The sequence below is a fragment of the Malaclemys terrapin genome, chromosome 25, assembly GCF_027887155.1.
Source record: "Malaclemys terrapin pileata isolate rMalTer1 chromosome 25, rMalTer1.hap1, whole genome shotgun sequence".
Classification (NCBI taxonomy): Eukaryota; Metazoa; Chordata; order Testudines; family Emydidae; genus Malaclemys; species Malaclemys terrapin.
The window spans coordinates 7,191,520-7,203,933 of record NC_071529.1 but is presented as its reverse complement, the minus strand read 5'-3'; the positions used below and the strand labels follow the sequence as shown (position 1 = coordinate 7,203,933).

The 12,414-nt window shown below is 48.1% G+C and overlaps 1 protein-coding gene across 4 annotated transcripts in view; it reads right to left on the bottom strand.

Moving 5' to 3' along the window:
- Positions 1-4,806: 4,806 nt before the first annotated feature.
- The window catches only part of TLK2 (tousled like kinase 2), a 53,149-nt gene continuing 45,541 nt past the window's right edge, over positions 4,807-12,414 (bottom strand). For all 4 annotated transcript variants that reach the window (XM_054014331.1, XM_054014333.1, XM_054014332.1 and 1 more), the window contains 3 exons: positions 10,881-10,992; positions 8,912-9,019; positions 4,807-7,478 (listed from right to left, as the gene is read on the bottom strand). In XM_054014331.1, the coding sequence (XP_053870306.1) occupies positions 7,305-7,478; positions 8,912-9,019; positions 10,881-10,992 (394 nt within the window). In that variant the 3' untranslated portion in view covers positions 4,807-7,304. The remainder of the gene's footprint in view (positions 7,479-8,911; positions 9,020-10,880; positions 10,993-12,414) is intronic.

Genomic DNA, 12,414 nt, shown 5'->3' with positions numbered 1-12,414 from the left:
CTTTATGAACCTGTTGAGCTCCCGCAGGTCTAGAATGGGCCTGAGCCCTCTTTGGCTTTTGGTATTAGAAAATATCGGGAATAGAAGCCCTTGCCCTTCTGCTCCTGAGGGACCTCTTCCACTGCCCCTAGGAATAGGAGTGAGTGCACCTCCTGTACAAGGAGTTGCTCGTGAGAGGGGTCCCTGAAGAGGGACGTGGAAGGGGGGTGGAAGGGCACAGGATTGGATAGAGTATCCCCTCATTACCATGGGAGCAACTAACTGTCCGATGTGATGCAGGACCACGCAGGGCGAAAAGGGGATAGTTGGGACAAAAAGAAGGTGGGGTGGATCCAGTCCTTGTGCTGGTACACCGTCCTCGATTGCTCCTTCAAAAGGCCTGTTTCGGGCCCAAAGGTGGCTTGGATTGGCCAGAGTCCTGGCCTGAGGATGGGTGTGGCCTTTTCCTGCTGCTCCTATTCCTCCTCCTTGAACCGTCCTGTCGGTTCTGTTGTTGGAAGAACCATGGCTGAGGAAGAACCATGGTGAAGGTTGCAGCCTGGAGTGTTTCCACTGTGTGGTGGGGGTGTAAAAGGTGACTCTGGAATCTTTCAGGCTGTGAAGACTTATCCGTCTTTTCAGAAAACAGAGTCCCACCCTCAAAGGGAAGGTCCTGTATTGTCTGCTGGACCTCATAAGGGAGACCAGAGCCCTGGAGCCAGGCACCCCTTCTCATGGCCACCCCTGTAGCCATCACCCTCATGGCAGCATCAGCTGCATCCCAGCGCTGCCTGCAGAGAAGACCAGGAGATGAGCTTACCCGCCTCGACCAAGGCCGAGAATTCGGCATGGGAGTCTTGTGGCAGCAGCTCTGCAAATTTTGCCAATTCCCCGCATGTATTATAGCAGTACCTGCTGACAACGGCTGGCTGATTTGAAATGCAGAGCTGCAACGTGCCTGCAGAATAGACCTTCCTCCCAAAAAGGAGGAGTCTTTTCACCTCCCCGTTCTTAGGGGGAAGGTCCCTGGTAACCTTGCCGCTCGCGCTGATTGGCACAACAAGGGAATCAGGCAGCGGGTGCGAATACAGACGCTCAGAGCCCCTAGATGGCACAAAATAGCGCCTTTAATTGTGCTTAGCTGTGGGGGGCAATGAGGACGGGGTCTGCCATGAAGTTTTGGTCATGTCCGATGTGGTATTGATAAGAGGCAGGGCAATGCGTGCAGGTCTGGAGGGCGCGAGGATATCCACACCATGGAATCCGCGTCCTCCACTACCTCCCCTGCCAGAATACCCAGGCCCTGGGCAACTCGCTGCAGCAACTACTACAACACCCTGTTGTCCTCCAGGGCTGGGGCTATAGCGGTGCCCACCAATGCCTCATCTGGCCAGGAAGAGGAAGAAGCCCCCATAAAGGGTGTCCATTCCCTTCTGTCAGCGCCCAAGGGGTCGCGTGAATCCTGGGGCTGTTGAAGACCCGGACGGTGCCGTGCCCCTCAGTGCCGGGACTGAAGACACCCATGCCAGGGCTGTAGATGTCGCTGGCGGTACCGCAGGACGTATTGGAGGTGAGAACGGCACCGTGAGGTGTAGTAAGTCCTGAGTTGCCTCAAATGCCTCCGGGGTCCATGGGAGCTGCAATTGCTGACTCCTAGGTTCCAGCGAGCAGGGTGGCCCGGACTCAACTGCCCCTCTGGGACAGGGAGCCAATACGACCCTTACAGGCGACGAGGTACTGTGGCCCAACTGGGGGGTCTCAGTCGTTGGCTCCTTAGACTTGGTCAGGGGAGAATGATCCCTCCCTGGCTTCTTTTTCTTTTGGGGGCACCGGCGATTGAGACTGGAGCCTTCCTGCCGAGTGGACTTGGGAGGGGCCATGACGGTGCTGAGAATCTCAGGAAGAGTCCTTTCTTAGCACCGGGTCCCAGGATGATGGCGCCAGGGCGCTCTGCACCGAGGAGGTGGTGCTGGGCGTGGGATCCCCCGATCCCGGGTCTGAGTGGGGGCGCAGAGCTGCCTCCATGAGCAGAACTTTGAGCCGCTGCTCCCTCTCTTTCAAAGTTCTGGGGTGAAACATATTGCAGATTCTGCAACACTCCTTTTGGTGACCCTCACCTAGGTAGCTTAAATGTGTGTGTGGGTCCCTTTTTGGCATGCGCTTAGCACAGACCTCACTTTTTGAACCCCGGGGACTGCGGCATACCATGGCTCCTGGGAGTCGGAAGGGGGGGGACCTCCAACACACTAACTATAAAACTACTACTAACTACAGAAGAACTATAAACAGATGAAACGGACAGAGGCGCTTGCTAAGCAAGAGCTATGGGACATTCCAGCCAACAGTCACTGGTGGTAAGAAGGAACTGAGTGTGGCCGGTCGGCAGGGCTCTATATTGAGCACCATGAAGGCATGACTCCAGGGGGCGCCCACGCTGACCTGACTGATGCTGCTATGGGAAAAATCTTCCGGCTGCCGGGCGCGCATACACACCTGATTGGAATGGACATGAACAAGCACTCTAAGAACTCCTCACAGGTACAGCCAGGCGTGGTAAAAGAGAAAGGTTTGAAGACGAGTTTGTCAGTAAGCAAGATGGAGAAGACTTCCAGATTACTGACCGTGTAGTGGAGAAGGAGCAAGGATGTCTGAAATAACAATCAAGGAAGTGAGTGCTAAGGTAGCTGGAGCAGCGTAGGTCCACTTCCACTGATTCGATGTGCCGCTGAGCTGCGTGTTACTTACCAAGACCATTAACTGAAACGGATGGGTTTCTTCTCCCCCCTGCAGACACACATTTGATACGTGGTTGTGAGAAAGCTCCATCCCAAACACTGGTCCTCTCCAGGCCTGGTGGGAACATTAGCTGCTTCCTTTCCAAGATACCCCTTTTCTGGGCGTTATCCTTTTAAGAAAAGGCTAAATAGCTCCTGGTGTTTGCTTGGCCCCTCACCTCTGTTCAGCATAATTGCAGCAGTAACCTGACCTTTCTGTACTCTGCCCCGCGATTCCATGAACAGCTTGTTACCCCGCGAAGTGCCCGTCTGGACCAGAGCTCTCGGCACCGCGGAGGCAGGAATGGAAGCAGATTTGACTTACAGAAAACTGGTTTCAAGGAACAAATCAAACGTTCCCCTTTTGAATAAAATGGCATCACTGCATTGTAGTGACACTGCTAGCCCGGGCGTGCACACATACCAGGAGGAGGATGGGGGTCAGGCACTGGCTTGGACGCAGGAGAGCTGGGTTCATTCTCCTATCTCTTCCACTGACTAAGACCCTTGGGCAGGTCACTTCAGCTGGGATTTTTTTCCAAGGAGCCTAAAGGAGTTAATGAATGGGGATGATACTGATCTCTGTACAGTGCTTTGAGATCTACAGCTGAAAAGCACGGTAGAGTCTGGGCTCATTCTGTGCCTCCATTTCCCACCTTTAAAATGGGGATTACACATCCTTTCTCCTTCCCTCGGTTTTGTTTCTTTCTACAGTAAGCTCTTTGGGACAGGGACCCCCTTCCTATGCTTGTCCAGTGTTTAGTGCAATGGGATCCTGACCATGGGTCAGCTGTAGGTGCTGCCATCATAAAAATAATGAGCAACAGCAAACATGAGGTATCTCAGAGTGCGTGTGAATATGCTCTTTTGCACCACACCCTGCACCCAGACACCGCTGGAGTTTAATCTAAACAGGGGCAGGGTTAGGACTTAACCTTCTGTAGCAGTGACTCTTATTACATGGCATGTGGTTCCTATTCAACTTATCAGACAAACCAATTAAGAACCCAGACCCCTAACTCAGTGAACACCCTCTTTGAGTTTTAAGCATAATGCATGAGCCTGCTGTACAGATAGATGGACTACACAAGTCCTATATGAATGGATCTGATATGGATACTGTCCTACTGCCAGAACTGCATCTCTGGCCCAATCTGCTGACCCATAACTGCATTTTCAAAGCTAACTGAAGACGTGGGGACAGCATAAAACTGACTGACCTTACGTAACAGGAGCTGCTGTTCCGTGTGCAATGCTCAATTGGAAACCTACTTCAACTTCCAGCGAAGGAGACAGAATATAGGCTGGGTTCACTGCAGAGTGAATGAATCCTCCTCTATCACGTTCTCATTAGAAGAAATCAGCTTCTTTCTGGTGGGTGGGTGGCACCAAGGCCTCATGAAGCAGAACTGAGAAGGTGAGTTGGGACACTGTGGCAGCTTGTCCAGAAATGTGCTTAGACGTCTGTAGTTGCCTAGGTATTGTATTTTTTGGTTTTCCATTGTCTTAAAAAAAAAAAAAAAAAGTGGACAAGCCCAGCCCTAACTAATCCAAAAGGCAGAGTTCTTCAGGGTCCTTATGTTCTCTCTGGTCGTCACTTGTTCCATGTCAAGCCACCACCGCCCTTGTCCCTCAAGCTGACCCCATTTTTGGTGAGAATTTTCATCAATGGACATAAGGTGGTGGGGGTGGGGGTGGGGGTGGGGTTTCAGTCTGTCGTACTGGCTTAGCAATGTAGCAGTTGCAGTTAGAGGTATAAAATGGTTTGGGAGAAGACAGGCTCTGATATTTTATCCTGGTGTTCCAGATCCCAAGGACCAGGACTGTGTAAGCTAGGAATGCCAATAAATAGGCAAAGCTCACAAGTGCCTCAGTTCGGTATTGGCAACTATGGGCGGCTACTTCCCGCTGATGTGAATGGAACCCAACTGGCACTGAGAACGTAATCCCTTCCCCCACCCCCTCGACCATATTAGTACAACCCCTATATGACCAGGGCAGAAAAAAGCCCAAGCTAGCACTGACCAACAGCAAGATCAAAAAAGTCAAGCAATTCGGTTTCTTAAAACTTATTTTAATATCCATGTCTCGTCTGTTGGGTAGAGCCAAAACAGTCCGGCCTGGTTTAAGTTACAAATTCTTCAGACACTTTTTTCCTTTTTAAGTAAATTAACACATGTGGCAATAAGGGCCTGTTACTTGAAGTGAAACCCATATTAACAACAAAAAGTGTGGCAGCTAGAATTCTACCAGGGTTCTTTACTGGGTACGGCAAGTAGCACCAGAAAAGGCTAATGCTGCCCCATTCGGGTGTCACAGCAGGAATAAATGCATCCGACACAAAACTAATCACACCCACAGAGATAGCACACACTCTATGTCCAAGAAACAACCAGACTGGGATACAAAGAACCCTTTTAGAATTCTCCCCTCTACGGATGGAGGCCAAATAACCAACTTCAGCACACAGGATGAGATGTCAGATCTGACTTCCCTGATGGAGGCTGAACATGATGTCCAGGTGCTGCTTACTAAATAGCTTGTTTCTAAGAGAACGGCAGGAATGGAAAGGGCTAAGACTGTGGCTGAGGATTTAAAGATGTAGTTTTATTTAAAAACAAGAGTTTCAACACCACCCTAATGCAGCTGCAGATGAATGCATCAGACTGAAGCCCAAGAATCATTAAAAAAAATTCAAGCTGCAGCAGAATTCTGTATTTCCCCAGACTACCAGTGTAATTTCAACAGGCTACTTCACATTTCAACCAACTAATCATTGGCTGCCGAATGGGCTAACCCTGCCATTTGTGGAGGATGGCTTACAATAAGGCAAACAAGTGGCAGTTCTCGCAGAATCCACACTACGGAGAACATACATAGCCACCAGAATTCCATTCAGGTACCGAACGCCAAAGAGAACAAATGCACTATGATAGTGTGAGAAGGAATCCAGAAGGCGCTGTGCAGAGAGAGAGAGAGAACAATCCACAACAAACAAGGGAAGTTTTGTGCATGAGTAAGGTTACACCACACACATTTTTTTACAAGTTGTGGTAACACACTGCTCAGTTCCCCCCTCCCAATACAGATCTTTTTATTGGATGCTGCATCTTTAAATATTTCTGGCAAAAAACTCTTGCCACATATGTTAGGAACATTCCAACCTGGCTGCCACATGTCCAAGCACTGTACTTTTTTGATTTTCAGTCTTCCTTTGGGGGAAAAAGGGGCAGGGTGGGGACAACAAACTCCCATTGCACAGCTGGACACTTCTGCCCCAATGTGGAGGTCACCTCAAACGGATTACAAAAATAATCAGGAAGCCTGTTCATTTTTAGAACATGCTTCCCCAGGGTTTTTTATCTGTTTGAGGCATCCACATCAGAGAGTTAAAAAATCAGTGAGTTTAAAAGAAAAATGGTAAGCAAGGGAGAAAGCGGTTTCCATAGTAAATCACCTAAGTGAGGAGAGCTTACGAGTCTTCAACTTTAGGTTTTAATAAGTTTAACAACAAAATGTACAATACTGTGTGAGCCCAGAAAAGTCACGTCAGAGAGACTGAGATTTGCTTCTGAACTCCCCTCCCATTTGCTGCCGGTCTTGACTAGTCAACAGATACTGTACTCGCAGGATTGGAGAGCATCATGTGGACAGACCAATCTTTATTTTAAAAGCCCAGCACTTCAAATAAATTAAAAAGGGACAACCGTCAAGTGTGTGAGCCGTGAAGCAGCCGCGGGAAAACCCAACAAGGCTCCAAACGGCATGCTAATCTGATGGCAAGAGATCGACAGAGGCCTCTTCTCCGCCCCCTTTGTGTATTCCCCGCCCCCAAAAGAAGGGGAATCACAAGGAAGAGGCCATGGCAAGGAAACGGAAAGTTGCACCATCAGTGGAGTTAACATTGCCACGTACCTGCTAATACGGGTTTCACTTTATGACCAGAAAACTTTTCTTCCAAAAAAAGTTACTTTTTCTTTTAAAAAATTGAAATTAATCAGGGGTAAAACACTAACTCTAGTGCCATGAACAGGCAGGATCAACTTTTTTTCCCTCCAAAGGGCAAAGAGTCATACCATCCCCAGCTGAACCTTGGTGCTTCTAGCTTTTTCAGGAGATGTTACCTAAACTTTATGAAAAGAAAAGAACAATGTTTAAATATCAACACTGGATTAGCCCAGTCTTTTTTTTCCAAAGTCCACATTCTTCCTCTGAAGCACACATTGCATCATGGATTCCCCAAGTCTGCGTGTTCAGAAGTTCACAGTACATGGAACCATATTTTTTCCCCCTCGCTCAGAGCAGCCATCCTCTGTGGTCATTTACTGAATAAACCTCAAGCTTCTCCTATCCGCATGGCTTTGCCTAAGATGCTGAAGGTTTCCTTGATGAGAATTGATGTTGTCATGCTCTATGGATGGAAAAAAAAGCAAGAGAAAAAAAGCACCTGGTACAGGTTTCTTGAGACCCTTGCGGATTCCTCTACTCCAAAGCTGTTTCTGAAAGTCTGTGTCGGTTTCGCGAGCAGTTTTTGGCCTATTATTCTGTCTCTCAGTTTGAAGAGCTGTTATTGGATGATCCAGAGGTTGATGCAATTGCAGCCCCGGCTGGGCTGCTCGTGGATACAGATTTGCGGATGTGAGGCAGCAAGTAGGGGTCACAGGCTAGCTGCTGAACATCTATCCGGTCCTCCTTTCGGTAGGCCAGGCACCGTCTGATAAATGCCTGCGAACGCCCAAAAGGCAAACAAATGTTAGGAGACTAAAGGAGTTGGGGGCGTTTTATTTATAATAGTTCTTGGTGAATTGTGCCAGACTAGTAACTCTGGGAACTGAAATTCTTTATTAAGTGACCACATGGACAGCGATGACTCCCCCCATCCCCCAAATTGTGCTTCATGCCTAGCTTTGGGGCAGGGAGGAACCATATGTGGGGTAACAGGAGTTCAGTGTGGATGGTGCCAATTGAACTAGTTTTGCTATGCAAGCACCAGAGACAGAATTAACACAATGTCATCAGCAGCAGTTTGGTTGGATTCTGGAGAAGGTCTGAGGGTTCCCCGGAAGATGACGGGTGCAGAGCTTTTGTGGATGCAGGGTTCTGTTTTGAATAATTACTTGAGTCCTGCAGGGGTTTTGCTGTAGTGTGTGTGTTAATACAAAGCTGTAGATGGCCACTTTAAATTAAACTCAAATGATGCTTTACAGTGAGAACTCCATCTCCTGGGTGGGTGACTGAGCACACAGCACCAGGATGGCTCCTGGAGCGGGAGGAAGCAAGCCTGCCTCCCACCGAAACCCGAACAGTTCAGAATACACCCCCACGCAGAATCCAGAGTCCCACTTTGAACTGAGGTCTCCCAACTCCCAGTACAACACGCTAGGAGTGACCTAATTGTGTAACAAGCTTGTTCTGTCCTCTCGATATTAGCCAAGTTTCAGTCACTCCTTGATGAATGCACATTAAAGAATTAAACAAACAGGATCATTGCTCAGTGGTGATGAGGGAAGCATAAAACTGTCTGCTGGGTGCCTCTCCCTGCGGCCACATTCCAAACTAGAGATCATTCCATGTGTTGACAGTGACATCAACGATCACTGACCACTATTGTTAAATTTCAACCTGCTGACCAGTGCCCCATGGACAATTTAGGCACACACTATCCTGTGCACGTGCAAATCTCTCGCAGGCCAGGAGTCTGCTCTAACAAGGACAGACAAGTCTGCCATTTGTAAGCCTCTCTTATCCCAAAGGATCCTGAACCACTGAACAAGTTATGCACCAATGAAATTCAGGCATCCCTGGGGTAGGAGGGCTGCTACCAGGCAGACAACAGCTGCACAGTGCAGAGAATACAGGGAATTTCGGCCAACGACACTGAGCAAATCACTCCAAGAAAATGTCCTGAGGGTGTTCAGTGTCTCTGAGTGAGACCTGAGATTATAAAAGGCCAGCAAGCTGCAAGCTCAATTCATTGTGGAGAGCTGAGTGGCTCTTGTGGTTCCAGGGAAGGCACTTATTTCAGAGTAAAGGCTCAGACCATTGTGAGATTCATGGATTAACTACTGTGTTAAGTAACCACAATGAGTTTTTTAGAACCCCCAGACCATTCAGCGTGTCGGGCAGTGACACACAGACCTGCTGCAGAGAGATTTTACCTTTGCTTCTGGTGTGACTACTGGCTTTGGCGGGAACTGCACCTCAGTAGCTTTAAGGATCGTGTTCTCCTGCAGAATGTCTTGTTGTGACTGGTTGTGGCCAAACGGCTGCAAGACAAAAGGGACAATTATTAAAGTTGACAATGTGTCTTCTGAAGCCTATGACCATGCTGCTGTTTTGTGGTGGGAAGTTATCGGATTCAGTATCTTTTCTAGGGAAGCCGCTGAGGAGTGCCGTGAAGGTGCTGCAGGTCCCCAGCCGTTTGGCTAAGAAGACTGCTCAGTTGCAGTTGTTTTAAATGCAAAGGGGCTGAGTTGTGACTGTCTCCAGAGTGCCCCCCCCCCCCCCCCAGTTCAGAAAAGGGAGGGAATGCCATGTTCTCACAGATCTGCAGTTTCAGCCCTGGTGGAAGAGGGCCATCTCCCGACAAAACTGTCAGGAGTCCCTCCTGCTTTGCCAGTGCTGCGCTTGGCCCATTGTGACTATGACTTAAGGCAGCGGCTCTCAAACTTCGCAGACTACTGTACTCCTTTCAGGAGTCTGATTTGTCTTGTGTACCCCCAAGTTTCACTTCACTTAAAATCTACTTGCTTACAAAAAAAGACAAAAAGACAAAAAAGTGTCACAGCACACTATTACTGAAAAACTGCTTACATTCTCATTTTTACCATATAATTATAAAATACATTGGAATATAAATATTGTTCTTACATTTCAGTGTGTAGTATATAGAGCAGTATAAACAAGTCATTGTATGAAATTTTAGTTTGTACTGACTTCGCTAGTGCTTTTATGTAGCCTGTTGTAAAACCAGGCAAATATCTAGATGATTTGATGAACCTCCTGGAAGATCTCTGTGTACCCCCAGGGGTACACGTACCCCTGGCTGAGAACCACTGACTTAAGACACTGAGCAAAAGCAGCACGTCCATCAAACTGTGCATGTGGGATGTTTAGTTACCAACAGCTTCTCAAAGCCGGTGGAATGACAGGAAGTCAACAGCATGCCTTTGTTGCCAAGAAGGCTAACGGCATTTTGAGCTGTATAAAATGGGGCATTGCCAGCAGATTGAGGGACGTGATCATTCCCCTCTACTCCAGATGAGGCCTCACCAATGCCAAATAGTGTGTCCAGTTTTGGGCCCCCCCACTACAAGAAGGATGTGGAAAAATTGGAAAGATTCCAGCGGAGGGCAACAAAAACGATTAGGGGGCTGGAGCACATGACGTGCGAAGAGAGGCTGAGGGAACTGGGATTATTTAGTCTGCAGAAGAGAAGAATGAGGGGGGATTTGATAGCTGCTTTCGAAAGAGGATTCCAAAGAAGATGGATCTAGACTGTTCTCAGTGGTACCAGATGACAGAACAAGAAGCAATGGTCTCAAGTTGCAGTGGGGGAGGTTTAGGTTGGATATTAGGAAAAACTTTCATTAGGAGAGTAGTGAAGCACTGGAATGGGTTACCTAGGGAGGTGGTGTAATCTCCTTCCTTAGAGGTTTTTAAGGTCAGGCTTGACAAAGCCCTGGCTGGGATGATTTAGTTGGGGTTGGTCCTGCTTTGAGCAGGGGGTTGGACTAGATGACCTCCTGAGGTCCCTTCCAACCCTGATATTCTGATTCTAAGTGTTCTCGTGGTTAGGTTAATCTCCTTTCCTGGGCTACCTTAAAACATTCAAGCTCTTTATCATTAGGACAATCATTTTCTACCCGCAGTCTTCCAACTCTTCCCCTCCAAAGACATCATAAACGTACAGCACAAGTTTCTCTGCCCTGTGTTTCCACACTGCTACAGTTGTTAAGCAGGCAACCTACATGAGAAGTAATATGTGGAAACACACCAAGTGTCACTCACTGCACATTGACAAACCCCCAAAGATTTGACCTCAGACACTGGATGTCACGCTTGGCAGATATATGCAAGCAGTGGAAAGGGATGGTCTGCAGGAGGCAGTTTAGCTTCCTTCCTTACCTTTCTGCCATAAAGACACTGGTAGAAGATGACACCCACTGACCAGACGTCAACTTTATTTGAAATCTTTGGAGGTTCTTTTCCAACCACAAAACACTCAGGTGGCAAATACCTGATTGGAAGGAAGTGAGAAAGGGTCATCAATAGCACATCCAGATTTGTTCAGTCACTTTGTTTCAACAGGAGAGGTAGGATGGCCCAGTGGTTAGGGCACTAGCCTGGGACTCAGGAGATCAGAGTGCCCCACTCTACCACAGAATTCCTGTGCGACTTTGGGCGAGTCACTCACAGGCTTTCACTTCACTGCAATAGGGACCCTACGGACAAAGGTCTTGTAAGTGGAGTACTTGGATTTCAACACCCTCCCTTTTATCTCAGGCTTTTCTCCACCACTACAGACGACACCCTGGCCTCATGAACTCCTGGCGTAGCTGGCCAGGAGAGAGTCTAGTGACAGCCTGATAGTTGTCTAGAGAAGGGAAATTTGCACCAGTGAAACACACTGATGTAGCCATGCCAGCACAACCCTCTAATGTAGGCACACAGTGTGAATTCTGCTGTATATCAGTAGGGTTCACCTGCAGCAGGGTTTGCACCAGTGCAGCTAACATACACCCCAGTATAGAAGGGGCCTGAGAATAAATTCCCGATTCACTGACAAGTGAACCCTGAGGCTGCACCTGAACCTGCTACATAGTGTGCTGCCATCTGAACTGCCTGAGAGCTCAGTGATTTGAAACAGTTACAGAAACACGTGAACAGAACGGGCTAGCCCCAGACACAGCACAGACAGGGAGACTGGCAGCTTCCCCACACAGCTTTGCCAACGCACCTCTTCACTTGATTAACTCTACAGAACTGGCTGCCAATCACGCCCTACGGTCTGATGCACAAAGAGCGCCCACTGGGGACCAGGAACAGACCAAGCTAATCATTTTTCACTTGTGACCTGCTTCTTTACCCCACAGCCATTTTGGTTTCAAGAGGAAGGCAGGCACTGTGTCATGAGGTGGGATTTAACACCTCAGCTATGCGTTTGTGCACATTCAGTCCACATAAATTCCCAGCACAAGGATGCAGAAAACGCATAAATACCCCAAATCACCACCATATTATGCATCCTTTATGCAAAGTCTCTGTTGCAGTGAATGCTTCCCCCTCGCCAGAGCAGAGAGTTTAACTCCAATCACACATGGGAGAAAAAACTTTGTTTTCTCAGCATGCACTTAGAATCTAGTATTTGTTGACCAAGACCTTTTAATAACAATTTCACAATGGAAACATCCAGCCAAAATACACATTTCTGAAAGTGCAATCTTAGAGGCTGTGTCCTAGTTAGAGACTCAGCTTTGCTGAGGGGAACAAACCCATAGAACACATGAGATTGTAACAGATGATGCCTGAAAAAATGATGGTGACATGAACAATGTTTATGCTAACCACTGTGAATAGTGACATTGTAAATGCAACTTCTGTCTTTGCATTCAGCGGCTCTTACTGTAGGTCCAAACCTCCGAGTCAGGACTGATGCAGT